General features: G+C 40.8%; 1 protein-coding gene and 1 long non-coding RNA gene across 4 annotated transcripts in view; one reads left to right on the top strand and one right to left on the bottom strand.

Annotated features, from left to right (window-relative positions):
* The window catches only part of RALGAPA2 (Ral GTPase activating protein catalytic alpha subunit 2), a 357,121-nt gene that overhangs the window by 118,441 nt on the left and 213,050 nt on the right, over positions 1 to 25,630 (top strand). For all 3 annotated transcript variants that reach the window (XM_019544076.1, XM_019544075.1, XM_019544074.1), the window contains 3 exons: positions 1,004 to 1,115; positions 4,836 to 5,073; positions 6,657 to 6,821. In XM_019544076.1, coding sequence (XP_019399621.1) covers positions 1,004 to 1,115; positions 4,836 to 5,073; positions 6,657 to 6,821 — 515 coding nt within the window. The remainder of the gene's footprint in view (positions 1 to 1,003; positions 1,116 to 4,835; positions 5,074 to 6,656; positions 6,822 to 25,630) is intronic.
* On the bottom strand, positions 8,103 to 24,679 carry LOC109316190. Its single transcript, XR_002102748.1, has 3 exons — positions 24,669 to 24,679; positions 22,664 to 22,668; positions 8,103 to 8,450 (listed from the first exon to the last, which is right to left on the bottom strand). It is a non-coding gene; the product is annotated as an uncharacterized LOC109316190 (long non-coding RNA).

Here is a 25,630-nt window from a genome sequence, read left to right as displayed (position 1 = left end):
CTGCAAGACCATTTCAGGCTGGACATAAGGAAGAATTTCTTTACTGTCCGAGCTCCCAAGGTCTGGAACAGCCTGCCATCGGAGGTGGTTCAAGCACCTACATCAAGAGCAAATTGGATGCTTATCTTGCTAGGATCCTATGACCCCAGCTGACTTCCTGCCCTTCGAGCGGGGGACTGGACTTGATCTTCCGAGGTCCCTTCCAGCCCTAATGTCTATGAAATCTATGGATTATTCAGGCAAGAAAAGGTTGTTAATTATCAGTAATTGGAGTTCTTTGACGTGTACTATCCACATACATATTCAAACCCTGCCCTCCTTTTTCTCTTCTGTCATAGGTACTAGAAGTTTTGTGACTGAGAGGAAACTGAGTGAAAAGTGTTCATTTCCCTTTATCCCCTCAGTCCCCAGGGGAGAAGGGTTGGGACTGGACCATACTTGATTTTCACACCTTAGCAGTACTTGTATCTAATCAAAGCCTCACGGCTGAGTATATCTACCTGTGGCAATACTTATGTGGACAATACATGTCAAAGAACTCCAGTTACTGGTAAGCAGCTTTCTTGTATTATTTAATAAAATTAAATATTTTGCATCTGAAAACAATACACAATTTTGACTACTTCTATAGACACTCAGTTCTAAAGTCTTACAGTGTCCCTGATGTGTAACTAAAGGCATCCTTCAGTTCTCCTTAGGCACTCCCAGTGGTCTGTGTGTGGACCTACTATTGGGCTAGTTAGAGATGTCTTTCTTGCCCGTGCCTTTGGGGGTTTAGTCGATATTTCCCCTTCTGAGTTGCCTCGTAAAATATCAAAGGTTTACTTTCCCCCCAACTTTCTACCTCCATCTCTACATCTCTGTCTTGAAGGTCATCTGCAAAGTATATTTGAACATAATCATGTTTTCAGTTTGAGACTTGGTACATTTCTCCCACTGACAAATGAACAAGTATAATTAATAAAACGTGCAACTAAAATGTGAAATTTTACTTTGATACCAGGGAACAGATGTTACAGATTCTCCTCAGAATTACAGAAGCAGTCATGCAGAGGCCAAAGGATAACCAAATAAAGGACACATTTGCTCAAAGCATGGCAGGATTGCTTTTCCGGGTAAGTGCCTTTCTTTTTGTTAAGAACATGTAAATCTACTTTTGCAATGCAAAGCATCTTCAGAGGAATGGTAGATAATTTTCATGTCAGTTTTGGTTATATCAGAGGTGGTTTTTCTATTATATTTTTCTGCCTCTGAAAAATTTATTGTTTTAGTTCAATATTGCCCTGTCTTATTAAAATACTATTTACAACCCATGATATCCTGACTTATTTTTTAAAAGAGTAGTTTTGGAGTATCAGCACTGTCTGTTTTTGTAAATGTAGCCACTAGAGGTTCCAGCTGCATTGGAGCAGGTCTCTCATTCTAATCAGAGGGATATTTACATGTCATGGTAAGAAAGACATGTAAATGTGTGTTATGGAATTTATGCTTTCGCTACTACTGTAAAAGAAACATTTATGTTGAAAATAGGCATTCCCTTTATGCTCACTGATCCCTCATTTAGAAGCAACAGCTAGATTTTCTATTGTTTGTTCATAATAATTTCCTGTTTCCTGTTCATCTTGCACTCTTCTAGTTGCAAAATACTTACTTTCATATGGAAACAACTTGGTTAGTTTAATAAAATAACATAACTAGTATATCATAATCAGTACATCCTACTTTTATAGGATTAGCTATATTTTTGCAACTTGGCTCTGTCAAAATTGCTAATTACCTGAGCTTTCTATAATTGTTTTCCAATGGGTAAATTCATTTTGCAAGTCAAAGTGTTGGACTGTGTTAAATGAAGGAAAATATTCATAGATATATTAGTAAGTATTTATGCCCTGAGGTACAATATTGAGGGCTTCATGGCATCTAGCATTAAGCTTCTTCATGATGTGCCATTGTTTGTTGACAGTTTTCAATTTTTTACTCTGCTCTTTTTATTATAATGATAATTCTCTTATATTATTTCAGAGCTCTTGAAGTAAGAGTATTATGAACATCAGATTTCAGATTTTTAAACTCTGTGGCATCAGATGTACTATGACAAAGATATTCAGGCTATTGATGTCAAATTGCTGTATATATATTAATTGGATAACCAATTTACAAAGTGAATTGAGTCTCCTGTTCCTTCCTAAAGTACTATATTACCTTTCCTATTTGGTAATACTCTTATAGGAGTATGACAATAACATCCTCCCCCACCATTTTTTCCTTTCAAAAACAATTTTTCATGCAAGTTGTGAAAGGAACTGAGAATAACATTTAAAAAATAAAGCAATTTAAATAAGAATTCATCACACCACAACATTGTGGGTGTACCAGCATCAAATAAATATTAAGATACTGTAGTTCCTGAATAGCACTTGAATGACATCTGTCCAAAGCAAGTACTTTAATGTAGAACAAATAATGTAATACAGACAATAAAGAAGGAAAACAATATGCCAGGAAATGTATAGACAGTAATCACTAGGGGAGAAATTAGGAGGAGATTAAAAAGATTTTTTTCTTACAAAAGCAAGACACTTTTATATAACATTTTGCATAAATTAGATTTAATTCTTAATTTATAAGTGTGTTGTTCTCATAATCAAAGTCTAACAGCATAATTTCAAGAAAAAATATGAGAGCAAATGTATATCTTTCTCTCATTTTAAGCAGATTTAAAAATTTGGATCTCTAGCACCATTGGCTGCATCCAGACATGTTTGGATATTTGGATCCCTGGGGGACAGCTAGCAGTGGCCCACCTTGTGCCTCCAGTAGTTGTCTCCAGGGAGTGCTTGTGCCACATACACTTTGGCATGCAGCAGGTTACCCTAGGTGGGGTAGGGGAGGCTGGGGCCAGCGATGGGCTGGCTCCAGCAGCCTTACCGGCATTCTAGGGGCCTCCCAGGGTTTCAGCAGCATTCTTCACTCTGTGATTTTTTTTTTTCCCATGGACTTTTTTGACCCCTGGATATCCAGGAGTCAAAAAAACCCCTCCTCACTGCTCCCTTGCAGGAAGAAAAACAACAGAATATATGGTATATGGCACTGCAGATATGTCTGCAGTGCCACATACCACATGGCTGCATTCATCTGGACGTGGCCATTCTGACTCTTAGATGTTGTTTTTATTCAGATCAGTGGTTTTCAACCTTTTTGGACTTGAGACACATCTCACTGTATTTGAGGCACCGCTCCATAACTTTTCTGAACTAAGCAGAACCACCTTTCAAAACTATTTTGTATACTACAGTACTTTACTCCTTGCAGAGCGGCCTGACCATGGGCATGGGGGTCCTCCAGACAGGACAAGCCTGAGCCTGTGTTATCTACTTAGTTAATCTGTTTATCTCCTCACACCTTGCTTATTTCCTCATACCTCATGGTATCCTTCAAAAGATCTGGCAGCACCCTGGCTGAGAATCAGATTTAAGTAGGGTGCACTGATAGAGATTTTGGGAGCCCAGGCATTTATAGGCCAAATTATCAGCCCATCGAGCCAATATTGAATGCAGCAAGGTTTCTTTGTGTCAGTACCAAACCAATATTGGACCAATGTATCGGTGCACCTCGAGATTTAAACTATACTTTTATTATATCTGGGGTTTTTTACACTATATTTCATAAAGGTATGGTATTAAGTTTTACCTTGCACTTTGTACCTTAAATTATCCTAAATTGAAATTTAAATCAGATGTTTCGTTTTCTAGTTTTCTTCCCCAACCTCCCCTTAAATCAAGAGGAAATTGAACTGCACAATTTTGATACAGTTCAGGTTCTACCACGTGACAGATCATGAGCTTTCAGAAGTTCCATTTGCTATATATACCATTTGCAGATAGGGTTAGTGGTTATGCAGTATTCACCCAAAAATTGTAAACATGAAAATTTAATTACATGCTATTAGAGAATTAAATTAGGTCCACTCAGATGAGTTAGAGCCCATTTCACAAGGGCTAAACTGCATTTACTTTCAGAAAAAATCCCTATTCCTGAATTCTGCAGGCAGGCTGTATGGACATCAGAACACACTTTCACCTAGAACTGTTCTGTTTATCCTGAAGATCTCATGCTTCAACAGAGCTGTTCTGCCAGATTGGGCTCCTAATGCCCACCTTCTAAGTATGAGGTCACTGCTTGCTGGTCACCAGAAGTAGAATAAATATGGACAATAATTTGAGACAGCTATACTTCTTGTAGATGGGATTTCCACATGGATTCCATGACCCATACTCTTTCACTAGCTTCTGTATTGGTCAGTGAACTGAAGGACAGTTGTGCTTACTCTGTCCTTTATGACCTGTGGAGAAAGGAAGGAAGACATCATGTGCCCAGGTGCAGTCCCAGTAGTGACACATCTCAGACTCACAGTTACAGTAAGACGTATTTATTTTTATGGACAAATGTCACGCTACCAAAGCTGTATTTATGTATGTGTCATGAGAGAAGATTTCTATATTTAAAGAAATAGAAGTATTTTTAACTGGCTGGTATCCTGGATACTAATTACCTTAAGAAACTCTTTGGAGTAATGAAACTTTTGTTGTTTCCCTAGTTTCAAGGTGTTATGTTTTTTGATACCTTGGGCTCATACCCTAAGAGAAAAGCAAAGGGAGATATTTTTTCCCTTTAGTCCATTCCATGGCTGAAAATCCTGACCAGTCTCCCTTGTACACATATATATGGTATATAACTTCGCATAATTTCTGTTTATCTTTGAACATGGGTTACTAATATTTTGTAATTCCATGCTTTATAGAAATGTACACAATGTTATTTGTTTCCTTTTCCAGACCCTTATTGTGGCTTGGATCCGAGCAAATCTGAGTGTTTACATTTCTCGAGAACTCTGGGATGAATTGCTTAGCGTGCTGTCTTCCCTCACTGATTGGGAGGAACTGATAAGTGAATGGGCCAAAATTATGGATTCTCTGACAGTAGTGTTAGCAAGAACAGTGTATGGAGTAGAAATGACCAATCTACCACTGGATAAACTGAGTGAACAAAAGGAAAAAAAACAAAGGGGAAAAGGCAAGTTGCTATTCTTTAGTGCATTTTATGTTAAACTAGTTAAAACATTCTAAGTTAGATTATATCAGAGTAGAATTGGAAACCTGAATTTGACATTCTAGTTTCTGACACTGCAAATATTTGGTTAAAAAATTACTTCCAACACCCTGCAGTTTGTATTATTATAAACCTACCCTGCGCTTCCTGATTGTGGCAGGGCACAGTTGGTGCCTGCCACTTTAAGGGCCAAGTCAAGCAGCCAGCAGGTGATTGATTGTGGTGGCCATTTTAGAACCAGAGCCACCTACATAAACAGAGCAATTTGCTGCTGGCAGCCAGGCAGGAAACATCGCCTGCCTGAGCTGCTGTATGAGAACATCTACAGGTAGGAGCAGGAGGCTTGTGGTTCTGGTCATGACCTCAACTGCGCCCTGCTGGGAGTGGGTGGCCTGATGGGGCTCCCAGTGGCACGGGAGCCTCCAGGAAAATACCAGACCAGTTACCACCCTGGTGGAAGGTGGGTTGGGGCACCTCAATAACCCCTACCCCCCACATCACTGTAGGTAGCACTTGGGCCAGGCATGGCTGTGGCCACCTGGGCCCCCACTGGGGAGGAAAGCTCCATAGCCCCAGTGAGGGAATGGAAGATGTGGAGCCCCAGCAAGAGTAGGCCCCCAGTGGAGGGATAGGGATATGGAGCCCCAGTGGAGGGAGAAACCTGAGGGCTGGAGCCTGGTGTGTGTGAGTTTGTATAGAGTTGCCCTAGAAGGGGCCAGGGCAAGCTTGGCCCTAGTCAGGTAATTGGCTGGCCACTGTCATAGTGAGGGTCACTGGAAAGGCCCAAAAGATGGTCCGTCTGCCACCCAAGGTGTGTGCTAAAGCCTATGGCCTAAGGGGCCCTCTCCGAGAGGGAGCAAGGCAGTATAAGTTGTTGATGCATGAAAGAGACCCTGTGAAAGGGGGTGGAGCGTGAGAGGCCCTAGTGAGAGGAGGGCAGTATGAACGTGTGTGTGTATGAGGCCTGACAACAAGGGCTAAGCTTGGTCCGGCTGTAGGCTGGGAGCGCTATGTCACCTAGATGCCATCTGTGAGACTTGGGCTGTGGTGTGGGGAGGAATGGAGCTGCAGATAGCGCCCTCTGGCATCGGGGCAAGAATGGGCAGCCTCTCACCTAAATTAGAATCAAATGAGAAACAACTAGGTGTGGAAGGTGAGGAGGTGGGTGGTTGACCCAGAAACAGGTGGGCGGGCCAATGCCAAACCAGCCCCAAGAAAGCCTCCTGTTACACTGAGCCCTGCCTGCAGGGCAGGTCCAGGTCACTTCAGGACCAGAGCCAGCACCAGGGGCTGTACCACATGTTTAACAGCCCTACAGTACAGTTTTGTTGTATAGTAGTTTTCCATGATGTGTTTGGATCAAGGTTGTCTATCTTCTATACTTCCAAAGTTAGAATCCCTTACACTTTTTCAAAATCTTTTTTGCCAGAAATAGTAGATTGAAAACATGTCCTGCGCAAATTGTTTTAGTTCTTTTTTTTTTTGTACTGTGAAATGAAATATAGTGTTGATTATAACTATTCTAACTGATGCTGCCTTTCTCAAAGGTGGCATCTCAGATCCACAAAAGGTAACTGCAGTGGGAAGATCATTTTCATTAAGCTGGAGAAGTCATCCTGAAGTTGTGGAACCAATGAGATTCAGGAGTGCTACCACCTCTGGAGCACCAGGAGTTGAGAAAGCAAGAAATATAGTCCGTCAAAGAGCAACAGGTTAGGCACTGACTGCTTTAACCTCATTATAATCAAAACATCTGAATTATAAGCCTGAATTTTAAAAAAAAAATTATGACTTCTATATCTTTTAATTTGTTTTGTTTAGAAATAAATGTGTTCCCATAAATGTTCCCTAAATGTTTTTCTTAACTTACTCTCGTTTTCTTCAAAGATTGCTCATTTTTATTTATTTCAAGACACCTTTTAGTCAAAAATGTTATAATAAGGAAAGATCTCTTGACTCCTTATATAAGAATGAATGATTTATTATTTAGTACCGCCTTTTTTTAAATAGGTCAGCAAACAAATTGATTGGCTAAGTGTTCTGGCATGTGCAGACATAATGTAACCAGTATATCTGTACAAACTGGGACTTTTTTTTAGCCATGTTGATCATCTCTGAAGCTTTAAGACAGCAGCTTTTAATTGCATTTCTAAAAGCCCTAACTCTGTTTTCTACAAACAACCAGCTTCAGGAAAAATGAATATTCACCAGTGGATTAAGATTCACTGTCTTTCTCATACAAGGTTTTTTGGGTAAATCTGATATCTTTTATTAGACCAACTCAAACAGTTGGAAAAAAATCTTCTTTGCAAGCCTTTGGGTACAAACACCCTTCATCAGGCTGAGGAAGCATCTGTTCAGACCAACTGCAACAAACCATCCTCAGTCTAACAAAGGATGTTTCTTAGGGGTGTGTGAAACAGGCTGTATTTGATTCAGCCCTAATCTGGAGCAGTGATTCAATTTGTTGATTTGGATCACTGTCCCAGTTCAATTCAGCTGAGTCCAAATCTGAAGATTTGATGCTGATTTGGAGAATCAGTGATTCAGCCATAGACACAGCTTTAAATGTTTTTTTCTATATGCCTTGAGGTACTGGGGTGGTTTGTGAATGCTGCTATGGTGGGGGTGGATGGAGCATCCCACAGGAGCATGGAGGGGCCCTCTGCATGCTCGGCAATGAACCCAGAAGTGGACAGGAAGTACTTCCAGTCCATTTTTGGGTCTGCTGCTGAGCACGTGGGGGGGCTCCCCCAGCTCAGCGATCGGCCATGGAGGGGTACCCTTGTGCACTTCCCAGTGGACCTGGAAGTGCTTCTGGTTCATTTCTGGATCTGCTGCCAAGTGCGTTGGGACCCCCTCCCCGCCCCTATGCTGCTGTGGGATGCTCCATCTGCCCCAGCATTGCAGCATTCACGAGCTGCCTGGTACCTTGAGGTATGTAGAAAAAACATTTAAAACTGTGTCTGTGTCCAAATTGTTGACTCTTTCCAAATCTCTCCAAATTGATTTGGAAGGTTCCAGTTAGATTCGGAGAGATTGAAGGGTCTCCTGATTCGATTTGGATTGAATCTGAAGATGCAGACACTCCGAATCGGGCCAAATCTCCACTGAATCGAATCAGTGGCTGAAGCTTAGCACAGCCCCAGTGTTTCTGACCAAAAGCTTGCAAAGAAGAATTTTTTCCAACTATTTAAGTTGGTCTAATAAAAGATACCAGATTTATCCAGAGAACCTTGTCTGCCTGTATCCTTAGACCAACACATCTACAACCTATGCCCCTGGCTTTCTTAAGCATTTAAGTACTGTGATGAATACAAGTTTATCCTGTACTTCTGATTCTGTGGAAACGAGTCCATTAGTGTAGTATTAAGATTCTAGTTTTATATCAACAAACTCCGGAAAATATAGTATGTATTCACAATAATCTTTGTGTACCACCTTGCTGTTCTTGCCAAATTTGAACTGTAAAACACTTTTCTATAACGAAGAAGTCTGTGACAGACCATTGTAGTGCTTTCATTATGGACAGTAGTTCAACCCTGTACTGTATGACTTGACAGTTGGTAAACTTTTCTTTTGTAATTATAACTATGTGGAGGTATAGAAATATTTAACAGTTTTGCATAACAGTTATAGTACCTATAATTTATATGGTTAAACAAGTAACTTAATGTAATGAGTTGTTTACTGAATACTAATTTATAATTTATTTTTTGTCCTTTAGGAAGTATTTTATTACAAATTAGTTTAAAAAAAAAAAAAAAAAGGGGGGGGGGGAGGAGAGGGAAAAAAAGCTATAAACTTAAAACTTTTTCCCAGAGTATTGTATTGGTATTGTATAATAATGAAAATATCAAGCAGATAATAAATAGTTTTGATATAGACATATTTTATTAGTCTGTTCTTTTTTCAGCTGAAGACAGATTTATCTTTATTTTACAGTGTCAATTTTTAATTTAGGCAGATATGTTCAAAATGTTTAACAGTATCTATTTATCTAATAAATCTAAATAAGGTAAGAATTCTTGCATTTTTTTCTTACCCAGTATCCATACACCTTGTGAATGTTGTTACATCTTCCACTTTCTTGATATTGAGACAGGGTAAAAAGCCTTTTTAATTTACATAACTTTCTTGCCTGTGCTTTTTTTTTTTTTTTTAAGAAGAACACATAACGTTCTGTAGATCCCCAGTCTGCAAGAATAGTTGCATAAAGTTAAGCTTCCAAGTTCATATTTAAATGCCTAAATGTGTCCTCTGAGTTGCAACAGTGCATCAGTTGAGGGAACTGCCCTTAAATAGTCTGTACTTTTGAAAATAAATTCATTAATTTAGGTGCCTAAATGTGGACATCAGTTCCTGAAAGTCTTGTGATAATTCCATTACCTCTGTAAATTATGTTTTCCAAAATATTTTAACATTCCTAATTTCATTGTAATTATATATCATTTATCCTTAAAATGTTACTTTTTCAACACAATTTATAATAATAGCTTTCAGAGCACCATTCAAATTATGTTCTGCTTCTGTACGTCCATATAGTTGGGAAATAACTTGCTTCATCCTCCTTTGCTCCACCTGTTTGCCTCCAGTCTGTTAGGATGATGATACAGATTTGGTAGCATCTTCAGTTTTCTTTCTCTTGTGTTTCTTACTTTTTGTAAAGAAAAAGATGTTGAGGAAAAAATAGGAAGAAACAAAATAAGAATAGGGAGAGAGAGGTTGTTAGGGGAGTGTCTGCATCTTCAGATTCAGGATAAAAGCCAGCATTTTCAAACATGCCAACATAATGAGTTTCATCTCCTCAGGTAGCAGATTCTGTCTTCTGATCTGACATATGCTTAAGGGTTCCTAGTCTACTGGCAGTCAATAGGCAATAACAGCAGAAGATTCTTACTGCTTTTAAGTAAATGATATTCTGCTACATGACCTTCTCATTCACAACAAATGGATAATTTATCTCATTGCTAAAATTTGGAAGTGGTTCTCTGTTTTTTTCTGGAAGCTGCAGGACCAAAGCAAGCCCATTAGACTTCATCTTACCAGAAATTCAGCCTTAGTTGCTAGAAAGCAACTGTCTATTCAGTGTCCCCCACAGACTTTGTTTATATTTTTTAATTTTTATACTTTTTATGGTAGTGACTTTATTTAAATTTCTAGCTCTACTTCCTCTCTCCTTAGCTGAAGAATCCCTAGAGCATTGAGAAATTAATCCTTTTATTCCTTTAGCACAGAAGTTCTCCAGCCAGCTTTCTCTGTACTTTATGGCCATGTCCATGTACTGCACATTCAGCTGTTCTCTGCTCTGCAGGGGTCAGCAGAGATAATTTGATAGAGTCTTCCAGGTATAAAATCTAACTTATTGGAGGTTTGCCTTGAATTTGTCCTCTTCCCACTGCTACACCAGGGAAATGCTAAATCTGGGGGTCAGGTACCCCCTTAGTCCTCTGCCCCCAAAACTTTTATTTCCCCCTGCAGCCCCTGTCCCCCCCTCCTTCCTTACTGTCACACCCTGCTCATCCTGAGAACATGAAAGTGAGAAGAAAATGTGAGGAAAAATTAGTCTCAAAATAAGTATAGCTTTAGTAACTTGCATATAGTAGCCATTCACTTAGTTCATCCAAAATTGATGCATTTGGTCTTTTTTTGAAACTGCTGCATGTTTTAGCACAGGTACTCCATAAACATACTTTAAAGTAGCACTTTGGTACCTACTTAGGTAATATAAACTATGCATGATAATAGTATAAAGCCAAAAGTCTTGTGATTTACTATATAGTTCATTGGACTGGACCTCAACAGAGTCAACAGCATTTTATGCCATGATGACCCCACAGCTCAGCACTGTTCAGTATGCTTGTGTACTCCAGCTGTCCCCGCCACAAAGGATCCATGTGCCAACTAGCCCCCGCTAACACCTGGAACCAGGTGTTCTTGTCATGACTCCTTGGATCCTCCAAAAATGTATATGCAGATGAGGCGTGGGGCAACCTGGTCCAGCTCCACCTCATGGAGGGCACAGTCACGCTATTCATACAACAGGCAGTTAGAGGGGCTGATGGGGATTCTGGGTGAACTGTTGGTGGCCCCATTTAGTGAGGTTTCCCAGACTTTTAAGGCTAGCGAATGAACAGGAATCATTGGAAATGGGAAAGAAAGGCACAGCTCAGTTGTGGATGTGAAGAGGAAGTTGAAACATATGCAGCATAGTTTAGTAGGGATGCTCAATTAGTCTTATTTTGGTCTCCAGACTCTAGTTTCAACCAGAAAATGTCATTTGTTGTGGATCAAACTTAATTTCTGGGGTAATAGGAACCAGTACGTTCTTTTTGTCAGGGGCTGCCTTTCTGTACAGTGCACAGAAAAATAGGAACTGGCCTGTAGCTGCTATTGTAAATCATGTAAGTAATAATACCAGTAATTACAAAGTTCTGGTCATGTTAGTTGCATCAGATTTCTTTACAATGTGTGGTCAGAGTCATGCAATAAAGCATCAGATAAAAGTAAGTGTTCCTCTAAGTGTTGTCATATGTAAGAACATCAGACTCCTAAACTAAATATTATCAAGAGGCAGGATTAATCAGAATGATTAGATTATATATGACAGTGGTCAGTCCTTCTAGTTGCATTCTTCTCCAAAATGCAGGTTTTGGAGTTAGCTCGTCTTCTATATAAGAATCAAATTGTTTCCTTCTAAAAGGAACAGTCTCAGCAGTTGCAAAACCTTTTTTGTCCAAGATTAATTCTTCTTTCAGTAATTCTGGAGAAATAATTTCTACTATTTTGTTCCTTAAGTCGCTAGCACTATTTTGGAAAGATTGCAGCATAAATGAACCACTCCAAAGTTATATCTCAAGAATGTAGCCTGCATATTACAATCCTCTGTTCATTTTGTTTCATTCAAAATGCCATAGTCTCAAAGTTCTTGAAGCTGATGCAGGCAAGTTGTTAAATCTTGCAACATTTTGGCATCCAGGGCATTTAGGAAACCATTCATAGAGCTGTTTCCGTAAGGTCTTTAGTGGCATTGTGGGGAAAGAAATCTGAAATCCATTGAAGACCTGCAAAGTAACTTTCCATTCCTCTTTAAAGGCATCCTTTGGTAGAAAGGTACTCTGAGCCTGCTTTAAAATGTAAGGAATTATTTGGGAACCTTCTGCTTTGTATGAGATGAACTTCAGTTTTTGTCTATTAATCCACTCAATATTAAATGTCTGCTTCATCCTTTCCCTTATTACACCCGAGATCTGCTGCCTGCTACTTTCTACTTGCTGTGAACAAGGAGATAAGCTATGCAGGAAAACCAAGATTTTTTTATTTTATTTTAAGATAATCTTTTTCTCAATAGCTTCCTGACTCTTTCAACTTACCTTAATAATCTAGTAATAGAGTTTGTAACAAATTCAGTGTTTTCTCTGAAGTGAGGCTTAAACATATAATTGCCTTAAATTGAATCAATATAATTTCAAGTTTTAATTATACTAATCAGTTAGCGGAGTGTTTCAGCAGCTATGGAAGAACTCTTCTATGGTGGTCTAAGTTTTTAATGGACAAGGCTGAATGCTCAAGTAACATCAATATTGGGCCATCTCTGAATTCCTCGTGTGAGAGCTGTTAATGGTTTGTAATGAACAAGAAAAAAGATACTAACAGAAAATTACCTAGAAGTAATTTCTCAGTGTGCCAGGTTAGAGATCTCTTTTAGTTCCTGACTTGCCAGCCGTTAGCATTTAGCAAACTTCTGAGCTCTCATCAGTGAAAGCCTCACAATGTGCAGTGGATAAGATCATTTTCTCTCTTTTTAGTCCTTGGTTGTGAATTGTTTTCTAAAAACAAACTCAAAGAAGAGTCTTTGAACTTCTAAGTGTAGTAGGAGTTTCTTCTCAGGTCACTGCTGCTTTTGCGTAAAACAAATCACACCTTTATTTGTATCACTGTGAATAGTTTCTGAATACAACACAATGAAAGACAACAGTACTTTGTGGAACCATAAATTTGTTGCCATTGACAAAAGTGCATGGTGATTTTTATGCACATTTCAGAACCATTCTTATCTCTGTTTTTAAATCCTCTTGCTTGCAATCAGTAAGAATTGCTGAACAATTCAAGGTCTTCTTGTATGATTAAGTTGGCAGCTATAGACTTTATTCCATCATGTACTAAATGTGTATATTCATATAATAAAAGGCAGCTGAGGGCCTGGACAGGCAAACACTTGGGGGATTTTTGAAAGGGGAGGAGGAATTGCTGCTTGGGACTGCGCAGCAGCTGTTACACTCTAACTGTAATGTGCATGCATGATCCTGTAACGATGCAAGTAAGATAAATCCCTCCAAGTTTAATTCTGGATGAAGCAGGATTAACGTTGGAGTTGTTTTGCTGCATTTATATAGCTCTAGGCTCATGCACATGTAACTGTTACTGTATAAAAAGCAGTAGTTCCTTCTTCTCTTTTTGAAACTACTCCAACTGTATGTTTATTCATAACCTTAGAGCATCCAAAAATTACCCTGATTATGAAAATAAATTGTTTTTTTAAACTGTGTCATAGATGTTCTTCCTTTATTCATTTGTTCCAAATTTACTTTGGGATCTCTATTATTTATTTATTGTTAGTTTAATGACATTTAATCACCTCCTTGCTTTAAAAAAAGGCTGCATACAGCATTTCTTGCAGACCTGACCAACCTCATCCATACCTCTGCACTCTCAAAACTAGACTACTTTAATGCATTCTATGTAGGGCTGTCCTTGGAGACCATCCAGAGGCTGCAGCTGGCGCAGAACATGGCATTGCACCTTCTGATGGGGGCATTGGTTGCCAGCGCCTGTACTGGCTCCCAATAATTTTCCATGTGCAAGTCAGGGCACCATTTTTGATCTATAAACGCACTACACAGTCTGGGAACTAGATGTACCTAAGGCACTGTCTTCTCTCCTATGTCCTATTGCTATTCCTAAGGTCAGCCAAGGGCAACGTTCTGCAAGTACTATCAGTAACTGAAGGCTGCTTAGCCAAAACACATGTTCAGTCATTCTCAGCACCTGCTCCTCAGGTCTGGAACTCCCTCCGTCTTGAGGCCTGCCAAAGCCCAAACCTGACCATCTTTTGGAAGCACTACAAGACCTTTCTATTTGGACAGACATTTAGCAAACCAAACTAGACAGAGATGTCTCTGCTTTATTTTCATTTTGTCATTGTTTTCTTTTGTCTAGTTGCCCATTTAAGTTGTTCTATATCTCTTTCTGTAAGCTGCCTTGAGACTTTTTGGGAAGGTCATTATATAAATTGCATACATAAGCAAGCAAGCAATGAAGGAAAGGCAACAAACAAAATACCATCCAGGCCTTTTTGGCTTTTCACTTAAGACTAATCTATCAAGTTGAAGACCAACGCAACATTATAAGTTGCGTACACACAATACCTATTTGTGTAGAGAAAACCTTTTTTATGGAGTTAGATTAAATAAGGCAATGGAGTTATAGTTTCTCTTTCTAATATACATAAAATAATTGAACAAAATTGCATGTGAATCTCAAAATGCAAGCTCACTGATACCCACCTTGGCCCTGAAGTTCTAAACAAATACAAAAATCGTATGATGCTGTTCAAGTAAATATTTTTCATGCTAGTAGCAGTAGCTCTTGAGGTGGGTGCCAGTGCTAGAATTATAGTGTCATTATGCAGGCACTTGAAAAATCAAGCCTCAGAGCAGCATGCACTCATTTCTCATGCATGCATGCTGCCAGCACTGGTACAACAAGCTTACCTTGCTCATTCACCTTGGTTCCATTGGAAAGAGAAAAGGGAAGCAAAAGCCTCATTGTTACTGCATTGCATCGTTATAGTTAGTTGGAAGTCAGATCTTTCAAGTGCCAGAACTTTAAACAAAATCAACTATAACTTTTTTACAGTTAGAACTTAGTGGCATGTTGGCATTAATAGTTGTGGAAAATGATGGATAACCTCAAATTTCACCAGGGTTGAGAGTTAAGGAAATACACTGGCAGAGTTGAAAGGTTTTCAGCCCTAGCAGGCCCAGAAAGATAGACTGCTGTGAGGCTGAGGGCACTTGTACACTTACTTTGGGGGTGATGGGGGCAGTGTTTAATTAGAGCAGCTCTGAGAACTGCTTTAATTCAAGAGCCACTGTGTCTCATGTGTCAGTGTCCCTGCACTTAAAAATGGTGTGTGTGAGCGGGGCGGGGGGCAGCACTTGAACTAAAGCTTGTTTGAGCATTAGATAAAGCACCCCTAGTGCCATTTTTAAGTGCAGGGATGCTGATACACAAGATGCAGGAGGCTGGTGGAGCATGGCAGTTACCACACTTCAGCTGACTTGATTGAGTCTTCTCTGGCGCACTGGAATTCTAGCACATCGAAGCCCTCTCTGGGCTCATGTATAGGTGCCCTGAGATTGTAGTGCTGAAAGGTGAGCTACAGGTGGCATTGTGTCTTATGTGTGGCTGGGCCATGTGGAGCCTTGAATAAATCCTGTTTTTTACTTTTTATGTAAACCTAAATAAATATCGAAGTGGAGACAAGCTTTGTAAATGATTTAACATAAGCAAATGTGCTACCTGGCCTTCCTGATACCAGCATGTGGTTCATTTCTTAGGCAGATGGATAGGAAAACCATGATTCTCATATTGATGTCTTGTAGAGCAGTCATATCAAAACTGTCCTGGAGACTTAAAATTCCACCTGTCTTGCAGAAAGTGATGATTTTTATTTCCTTAATACAAGAAACAAAACAAAACAAAATACAGGCCTTTTGTAGCATATTTAGAAGATTGAGGGGCTCAGGTAGGCCTCTGAGTTAAATAATAATCCCCCCAAAATTGTACCACCATCTTAAAAAAGTGAACAGTATTAAAACTTGATTCCTGCATTTGAGCATCTTGCAAAGTTCTGAGAGCTGTACTATTCTTCTCTCTGCAGTTCTTACGTTGGGTTACTGTAAATTAGCTGACAAATCTTCTTCTCTAGTACACTGACAGATCAGTCAGCTCAGTTGCTTTGCTCCCAACAGTTTTCTTTACTAACTTTGCTTTCAATTAAGTTTTTTGAACACTAACAAGCAATATAGTCATCCTCCCTCTTTCCTCTTGTGTCTGTTATTTAGCAGTGTGGTCTTGGCCATCTATTCTGCTGCTGTGGCCTGTCTGCTCTAACAGTGCTGCTACTTTCCAGGCATTGCACAGCTCTCCCTCAAACAACAGGCTTAAATCCAAGCCTGTTTTATTTATGAAGCATCATTCACAGACTCTTCTGTGGGCAAATGACAGGAAAGGCCTGTGATGAAACCCTCTGGTTCTCCTCAGACAGTTAAATATGTCCTTAGCTACCATGTTTCACCCATGCCGATAACCTATGCGTAATAGCCCAAAACACTGGCTTTGACCACGTTGAAAAATCCCTAAGTGAGAAAGTAATTGGCCCAACTTCATACTACGCTGAAAACCAATTACATGCCAACCCAGTGAAAACACAAGTATGTGCCTTCAATCTGAAAAACCATGGCCATGTCCAGATGAGCATGGACACTTGGTTCTACGGGGACAAGTAGCAGTTGTACACTTTGCCTGCAGCTACTTGTCTGTGGCATGCAGTAGGTTACCCTGGGGGTGGTAGGGTAGGCTGGGGCCAGCACTGTGCTGGCACCAGAAGGCTTACCTGGGCTCTTGGGGGCCTCCTGAGGCTGCAGCATAGGCAATGCTACCAGGTAGAGCCTGGCTGGCAGCCACAGCATGGCTCTGGGTGGCCCAGCCATGCTTTTCAGTGGCATGTGCTGCCTGTGGGTACACTGCTCCATTTTTTTCTGCAGGTTTTTTTGACCCTGGATATCCAGGGGCTAAAAAAACCTGTGGGGAAAAAATGGAGCAGCAGATGCATGGACAGCATGCCTTTGCAGCACAGAGAACACCTGACTGTGTGGTGTATGGAGCTGAAGGGATGTTTGTGGTACCACATATCGAATGGCTGGGCTCGTCTGGATGTGCTCAATGAGGCCAACCACTAGGAGAAGTGGTCCAGGACCCCACTGTCCAAATTCAGTTTACCGTAGAGTCACCCTCGATTGAACCCACTCATACAAAGAACACATCATGAAGACAAAAGCAGAGGTGAGCACTCAGAACAGCATTCTATATAAGCTCGCCAACTCGAAATGGGGAGTTAGCCCTTCAACCATCTGAACTATTGCTCTGGCTCTCAGCTTCTCCTCTGCTGAGTATGCATGCCCTGTATGGGAGAGATCCATACATGCTAAGCACCTTGATCCCATTCTGAACAATAAGAGCCAATACATCACAGGGTGTCTGAAGCCTACCAGCCTAAACTGTATATACCTGCTGTCTAGAATCACTCCACCTGACATCAGAAGAGCAGTGGCCAGCAGGATAGAATGACTAAGACAAACTGAAGATGTGAGACACCCACTGTACAACCATCCTGCAGCGCATACAAGTCTGAAGTCACACAGGAGCTTCCTGACCAGCACCCAGCCTCTTGATGCCACACCCAAGGAGACATGACTACAGATGTGGAACAAGACACTGAAGAAAATATCTGCAGAAGAATGGATGTTCCAGCAGCCGAATCCTTAACACCAGGGGCTGATGAACCATAGCAAAGGTAGTGATGTCTTAACCATCTGTGTACCAGAGTCGGACGCTTGAAGGAACTAATGAAGAAGTGGGGCTATACCATTGGTTCAGTCACCTGTGACTACAGCACAGAGCCTCAGATTATACAACACCTCCTGCAACACCCATTGCTTGAAGGCACATGTACAATGAAAGACCTTGCAAAGTACAGTAAATAAGCACAAATGTGTATAACACAGTGGTCAAATGTGTAGAGATATGAGCAGAAGAAGCTACCAGGTAAAAATGCAAGGATCCTGTGTATCTCTCTTGAACATGAACTAGGATGATCTAAAACTAGGCTCCTATCCCACAGGTGGTGTGACTGACTATGAGGGTGAGGGCTCAGAGGATGAATCTATATCACAGACTCATCAGAACAGGCAGCAGCATTTTCATACATACTCGTGTCAGCCTCTGTGGGCTGAAGCACATTTGTGCTAAGGTATGACCAAACCAATTAGTATTGCTGAGTCTAGTCCTAGTTAGCCTGGGAACAGCACTGCATGAGAGCAATCTCTGCTACTTCTGGCTGGGGAGGGAGCTGCACTATGTTAATGAGTACTTCTGTCTGGCACAATACATTTGTTATGTAGACATTTCTAAAGGGAAAGGAATTAAAATGTCTGTAGAACCAAAATAAAGCAAAAGCTCTGGCCACATCCAGATGGCAACTCCAAAGCAGGCAGAAAATGTCAAAATACCAGAAAACAATAAAAAGGGAGGGAAATCAAGATAAGAAATCTGAGTGATCAACCTCTGACTCAGGCTCCCCCTTGTTGACAGAAGAAAGGGAGCTCTCCAAATCAGGATGAGCAGGGATTTGGTGGGGGAAGAATAGTAGAAACATTTGATACTATGTGCAGAAAAGTTACACATACCATTCAGATCCAGCTAGAGCAGGTGCCTATTGTTAAGTAGAAGTCAAGCACCTGCTACCCAAGTCTCTGGGACAATAGTCCTTTTTCCTTTGAGCATGTGATAATAGTGGAATGGGAAACTCTCACAAGGGGGAAGTCAAGAGGAGTCACACACTCACTCACTATAAGCTATGGGAGCCAGAAAATGCCTTTATAGAAATACCAAAGTTCTATGCTGTGGTGGAATCTTTAACAAAGTGGGTGATGCCACATAATAGACATGTTTTTTCCTAAGGATCTAACAGATAGAAAGGTGGAAAACACCTTGTGAAAGGAATTGGTGGCTTCCGTGGTCTCATATTAGAGGCATCTCTTTCAGCCTTTTCATGAAAGTATTAAAGGAAGGTTATTGGATACTTCAGAGAAAAACTTGACAACTGTGGATTAGGTGGCAAAACCGGAAGTGACAGTAACACCGCTAAGAACTACCTTTGACAACAACAGGCTATGGCTCTGACTAGATCTTCATCTTGGGGCAGAATTTGCCCCTTCTCAGATCAGTTGGCTCTTTTGACAACAGACAGGTGAAAAAGAGGTATTGGGCTTCAGTGATTGCTTTTGAGAGTTCTGCCTCTGTTTTCTACAGCTTTTCTCAGAGCAAGTCAAACTAACTAAAATCTTTGGTCAGACTAGGTTTTCTATGTGGGACTCCAGTTGGTGAAGAACATCCTTGCCATCAAGCTTTTTAAACCACTTACACTGGCACACCCTTCTGTCAGTTCTATAAAAGATTGGGGGCCAACCCTTTCGATTAGCACGCTACAGATTAGCCCTGCACCCTCTCCAAATGTCAGTCCGCTGTGCTTACTGCCCAGCCTGTGGCTCTGCTTTCTGCTTCCTGCCTGGTCTGCCATGTACCCCACAGAGGTTGCCCATGACACTGACAGCATGCGTGCCACAGATTGGCCACCCCTGGACTAAAATTTGCTCCTTAGCTGCTATCAAATAATAGGCAACTCTTGAAAATTGCAGCTTCAGCAGTGCAGGAAACATGCTGTGTTAAGATTTCAGCTTCTTTCTTCTTGAAAGTGCAGTTCTTCCAAAACTTGCAAGACATTTTTCTGCCATCACCTGTCATAGTCCACAGCATGCTACCAAAAAGCTATGGTTCAGCTTAGTTGTTTATATAGTCCTTACAGTCTACCTTAACCCTATCAAATCACAAAAGAGGTTGGGTTCCTCATTTCTCTCCATTTTACTCGAGGCTACTAAGGACTTTGGACACCCAAATTAAATAAGCATACAAGGTATCGGGTGAACTTGTTTGGGATGCAGTCAAGGCATACTGTTTGGTGAATGTTGACATAACATGCAGAAACAGCTGTGCTTCCCCTTAGAAAATCTTTAGGACAGCAATTTGTTTTTCTAATGCTGTTACTAGACATGAACAGATTAGACTTTCTCTTCTTTGTGTAGTCTTCCTTCAGAGGGAAAATGCTTCATATGAGATGATCCAGAAGTGCCATGTTGTCATTTCCTTAAAGAAATTTTCTCTCTCTCTCTCTCTCTCTTCTGATTTCTTGTTACTTTTCATATCTAAATAATAAATTGCTTCAGAATAGGAATTTTGTTATGGGATAATTTCATTTCTGCTTCTAAACATCATCTATAGCTCCATCTTCCTTTGCTGATCTTAGCCAAGGGAGAAAACTTAACTTAATTTTTATGCATATGTGTATAACAGGCCATTTTACCTACTAGTTCACTGGTTAGCATTGAAATTATGGTTTATTTATCCTCTGACTTTGTGTGCTGCTTTGGAAGGAATTGCCCAGTGGGCGTAGAAGGAGGTATGACCATGATGGGCTGGGTTACAGCACTGAACCACCTCCAACATTACAGAGAGAAAGAGGAAGCCATGTATGTCTCAAACATGGGAGACCACACTAACAGAAAGGAAGTTATTGAATATGATGTTCCCTATTCTTTATTTTAAGGTGAACACTTGGCTGAAAAAAATTCCCTTGTGTTATCTAATACAACTAAAAACCGGAAAGATTTGGGATAGGATGGACTGGTGGTACATAGTAATTATACAGTTAGAGGAAGAGCTGGTAAGATGTCCCATGTCTTAAATGACCAAGTGGATTTATGATGAGGTATGGTATTGTAATACTTCATGTTCCTGTAGATCACAAAATCTTGCTGATTAGCGTACGTCGTATGCTAGCTTATTCCAACATGATAATGGTAGACTTTTAACAACATTAAACGTATACTTCATGAGAAATAATTTCATGGTGGTTTCTGAATATTGTATTTTTTGTCAGAGCTTTCTCAGATATATTCTGCATTCCATTTTGCCATGACACAGCAAATGTCTTAAGAAAAATCCAGATATTTTACTGTGTTTTCTGACATTATTATTACTTTATTTCTCCCTGGAAGCTAAGCGAAGCCAGTCTATCAGCAACTGTGTCCATCTTTATGAGGCTTTGCCAACCACTAAAAGTGTACCTCTTCTGCTTCACACTGTGAGCTCTCTCTTACCTGGTATCTCTTACACTTCTTGCTCTCACAGGCTTTCAGGTACTGTACTTTAAAGTCATCCTGTATCTAAATGTTCTTAATATTTTATAAACTGCTGTCTCTATCTTCCTTCTGTCCTTTTAATTATTCTACAATAGCATGCATTTGGTATTTTTTTTCTACTGACTTCTATCTGATGGCCTTATAACAGCTTATGTTGTTAAAATAACATTTGATAATCATTGGAAAATGCTTCTTGTTTGTTCACAAGATTAATAAAAGTCTCTGTTCCCTTTTACATTTGGCTAGACTAAAAAGCAATGTTATTTAAGTAGTTTTAGTAACTTTTTTCATCAATGGAACTGTAATCACTGCCACAGTGGACTACTGTTTTGGGGAAGAGGAAGACAAAAGTGTTGTATTGTTTTTTTAAAAAACAACTTTTCTGGATCAATATCAGGGGAAATAGTGTTAAAGCTAACTGAATGCTTGGATGATAGGGCCTAAAGCAAGAGAATGAATTGTGTTGGAAAAATGCAGCCAGTCAAACTTTGTGATAATAAATCTCATTTACTCTCAATCCATTGGTCACTTCTTAGAGATTAATATAAATTGTGGATATTTTGTGATAAAAAAAATAATTCTTGGAGATCCTGATTTTGGAAACAAAAGAAACCTTCTATCTCTGATTTCTAGTGCCAAAAAGTATTTAAACATGTAATAAATCTTAGGATTTTTTCTGTTTTTGCTGAGATGCGTGGAATACCACAAACAATTCTTAATTCATTCACTTTGAATCATAAGGATTTACACTGAACTACAGTTTATTTAGCTGTGTCTTCCCTAGTAACTAAAATGTATCTGATTGTAATGGTTTTCTCATTATGCAGAAATATTTACCTCCGTTATTAAATGTTTCAATAACTTGCTTTATTAGAACCATTTCTGAACACTTGGGGGTTTTTTGGTTTAGTTTTTCAGAGGTGTTTACATTTAGGGTGGTGGTGTTCGACCTGTGTGGCCTGTGAGCCGTCACCCCCTGGGTGTGGCCAGAGCCTGTGCAGACGGTTGGCGAGCTCAGACAGTTCACTACCATTTTGAGCTCTGGCAGGAGCCATACTGACATGCTAGTGACCTCAAAATGCTCTGTGCAGTCCTCTGCCCATTTCTGGTTTATTATTTGGCCCATTTGAAGGGGGGTGGGGAGAAGCAGAAAAAAAGGTTGAGCAGCACTGATTATAGAGCATCCAAAGAAAGGACTTAAACATTACAGTGCTGCAACATCCCAGTGGCCTCAGAGCAGCCCCCTGCCCTGCCCTGCCCTGCCCCTGCGTTGCGTTGCCCTGCCCTGCCCTGCCACGCAGTCCGGCAGTGCGGCTGGGCCAGTCTTTGTGACTTCACTATGACTTTGTAGCTGCAGCTGGGGTGTCCATGGAGATCGGCCACAGCCCTGCAGGCAGGGGCTGCTGGGACGTTATGTCCACTGGTGGCCAGATCCAGTCCATGGGTCAGACTTTACCTACCCATGACCTAATAGGAAAGCAAGGATTTGTTTGATTTCCCATCCCTCCCTGGAACTTGGGCCCCTAAATCAGGGCTTCAGGATAGCTACCTCTATTCAAGATCCAAAGCCTGGAACCCACTCTTGAAAGCAGACAACTACAAGTATTCTTTGAGAGAATTGAACAGAGATCACTTGTTTTAAAGCCATCATCATCTGAGGAGGAGAAAGTGGTGGCAATGCCTGGCTTTTTCATAATACATAAAGGTTAGAGCACTTGGGAGACCAACCTCAGTTCCTTTAGCAGCCTGTAGGGATTCAAACCCACATATTCCATTTTCTAGAAGAATGTCCTAATCAGTAGTGCAAAGGTGGCACCCTTCATGCCTCCTGCTGAAGCTAGATTACTGTGCAGCAAAGAATTAAAGATTCGCAAAGCCAGAAGAAAAGCAAACCATACAGAGTGCATCTGTATCTGTGAGACACTCAGCTGGGAGAGGGGATTCCTGGATTCTAGTCTCTTGTTCCTGAGTGCTTTATGCAAGTTAATGTAAAAAGCTGTTGTCTAAAAAACAGAAATTACCCTGAGAGCAGGAATCAGAAATTAGGCTTTCCCCCACTTGCATGCTTAGTAACTTTTATTTTTCAACTACGACAATCAGGTATCTTTTAAGTTTGAAAATCTACTTGCTTTCACATCCCACTTGTGGGAAGAGATGTCTGTCCCTTGTATCCCAACTCTAGCCTGACTGCTGCAGGCAGAAGAGCAGTTTGGCACGCTGTCCCTCCTTAGCTGATGTTTTTGGGTCTTTCTCATAAGCTGACTAACCCCAGTGCCTTCCTCTGATGCTCTTCTACCTGTCTGAAGCAACTATAAGAGTTGCCCTCAGAAACATAAGCTTCCCCTACCCTGCTATATAATTTTAAAGCTCTGTATGTGCAAAGATTAGGAGGAGACAGTTTGACTTTTGGAAGAGCACTTTTGGAGAGGAACAAAAGCTCAGAGCCTTCCAGGAATCGCATCCTTTCTTTGCCTCTTCTCTGCTTTGTTTTTGTTACAGGCAGTTGAGATAGGAAGTGAGATGCAGAAGGGCTGCATGCAGACTTTCTCTGCTTCCATCCATCTTGGTTAGCTTGGCTGAGTACTGAACATGTAGGGAAGTGGCAAGCTAGGGCACAAACTTGGAAGCTCAGGAGAGCTTCCAGGAAAGGGCTGGATTACTTGTGGGAAGTGATCTCAGGATTGTTTAAGGTAGATGGTCAGTTGCTTTTGAGCTTAACTGTGGATGTCTATTACTGCTCCTAATGTTTAAAAGCAGCAATACGGAAACAGGTAAAGTCAGTGGACATTGATCCTGAGTAATAAAATGAACTGATAAACAAGGTTTGGGGTTTTTTGTTTGTTTGTTTTGGTTTTTTGTGGGGGTTTTTTTGAAAAGCTACATTAAAAATCATTAACAGGACCAGATAAGATTGAAAAGTCAGGAAATACCAGATTTAAATTTGCAATTAAGCACCTAACTCTTGGGCACATGGATTAAGGTTATGGAAACAGTGCTTAAAATTCAGTAACTTGCTCCAGATGTTGCACTGAAGTAAAGCTAACTGTTTGCAGCAGGCATTTTTACAATGCCTGGCCATTAGGTAGCATGGAACTGGTTTTCATGAAGCAGTCAGCTATCCCAGGATGAAATAGGTCAGCAGCATCAAACATACAGCCTGCAGGCCAAATTTGGCCCACAGTCCCATCATCCAGTCCCTGGTGGTGTTCCTGAGTCCGAGTCGACTCGCACACCACTGGACTGGCCTTGTGTACAGGTCCTGGGATGCATGCAGCATGTGATATCTGCTTCTGAACAGGCCAGAACAGGTGCCATGTGCAGCATGGGTCCTACAGTGGGAACGATGTGTGCTGGATCCATGAGGGAGGAGGTCAGGGGAGATTCTGGGCCTGATCCAGCCTGAGGACCGGGCCCACAGCCTTTTCTTTCTTATGTGACAGTTTCTATTTTCTTCACTCAGATTCTGTTCACTCTATCTTTCTTCTTTATCTCTTTGCCTTGTGTTTTATAACAGTTCTGTTTAGCCTACCCAGACAAACCAAATCATGCAGGCTTTTTAGCTGTGACCTTAAAAAGTAAGAAGGAACGACATATAGGTACAAGTTACACTAGTGTACTGGTAATGTATTTATTTGCTGAATGCAAGGTTATTAAATTTATCTGGGCCTGTGACCAGAAAGGCAAACAGAAATGCCATTGTGCATTCTGGGAGTGGCTAATTAGTGTCCTGTGCCATTCCTAAGATTTTTTACAGTTAGTCACAGAAGCTGCATTTTCTTATTTACTGACTTTTTCATTCTCTTCCTTTTTTGTATTTTTGTCTTGTTCTATCTTAGGAAGAAACAAGTTTAGAATTTAAGGCCCCCTCTACACGTTACATGTATTATGCAGTGAACTTGTTAATTACAGAATTAATTGAGACTGATTACACATGTAAATTAACTATCATGCCATAAAAGGTCCATCCAACTATAAAGTTAGAGCTGAAAAATGTGTAATAACTTTATAGCTGGTTTCTATCCAGCTTTCATTTGCACATGTAACAAGGTGCCCTCCGTGGCTGGGAGCCCCATCATCTGACAGGGCTCCCAGCCTCATGGATGCATCATGTGCTACTAGCAGCTGGGAGTCCCAGACCACAATGCATGGAAGGGATTCCAACAGAGCATGGACCCCATGCCTTGTTGCACTGGGGCACTGCCAGGGCTGACAGTTGCCAGAGCTGTCTCTCCTGCCAGCTGACAGTACTCTCCATCGCAGCAGCTGTGGGGTACTGTCGGGCTGAGAGTCCCGTCAGCTGCAGACGCTTGTTACTTGCCAGTGCAGGGGACCTGGGCTCCCCCTACACTGGCAATAAGGCATGATTGGGTCTGATGCTGGATCCCACAGTCATGCCTCCTGTCATGCATATGTGGCCT

The sequence above is a fragment of the Crocodylus porosus genome, unplaced genomic scaffold (assembly GCF_001723895.1).
Source record: "Crocodylus porosus isolate Cpor-Errol unplaced genomic scaffold, CroPor_comp1, whole genome shotgun sequence".
In the NCBI taxonomy this organism is placed as follows: domain Eukaryota; kingdom Metazoa; phylum Chordata; order Crocodylia; family Crocodylidae; genus Crocodylus; species Crocodylus porosus.
This window is presented reverse-complemented; position numbering and strand designations above follow the sequence as displayed.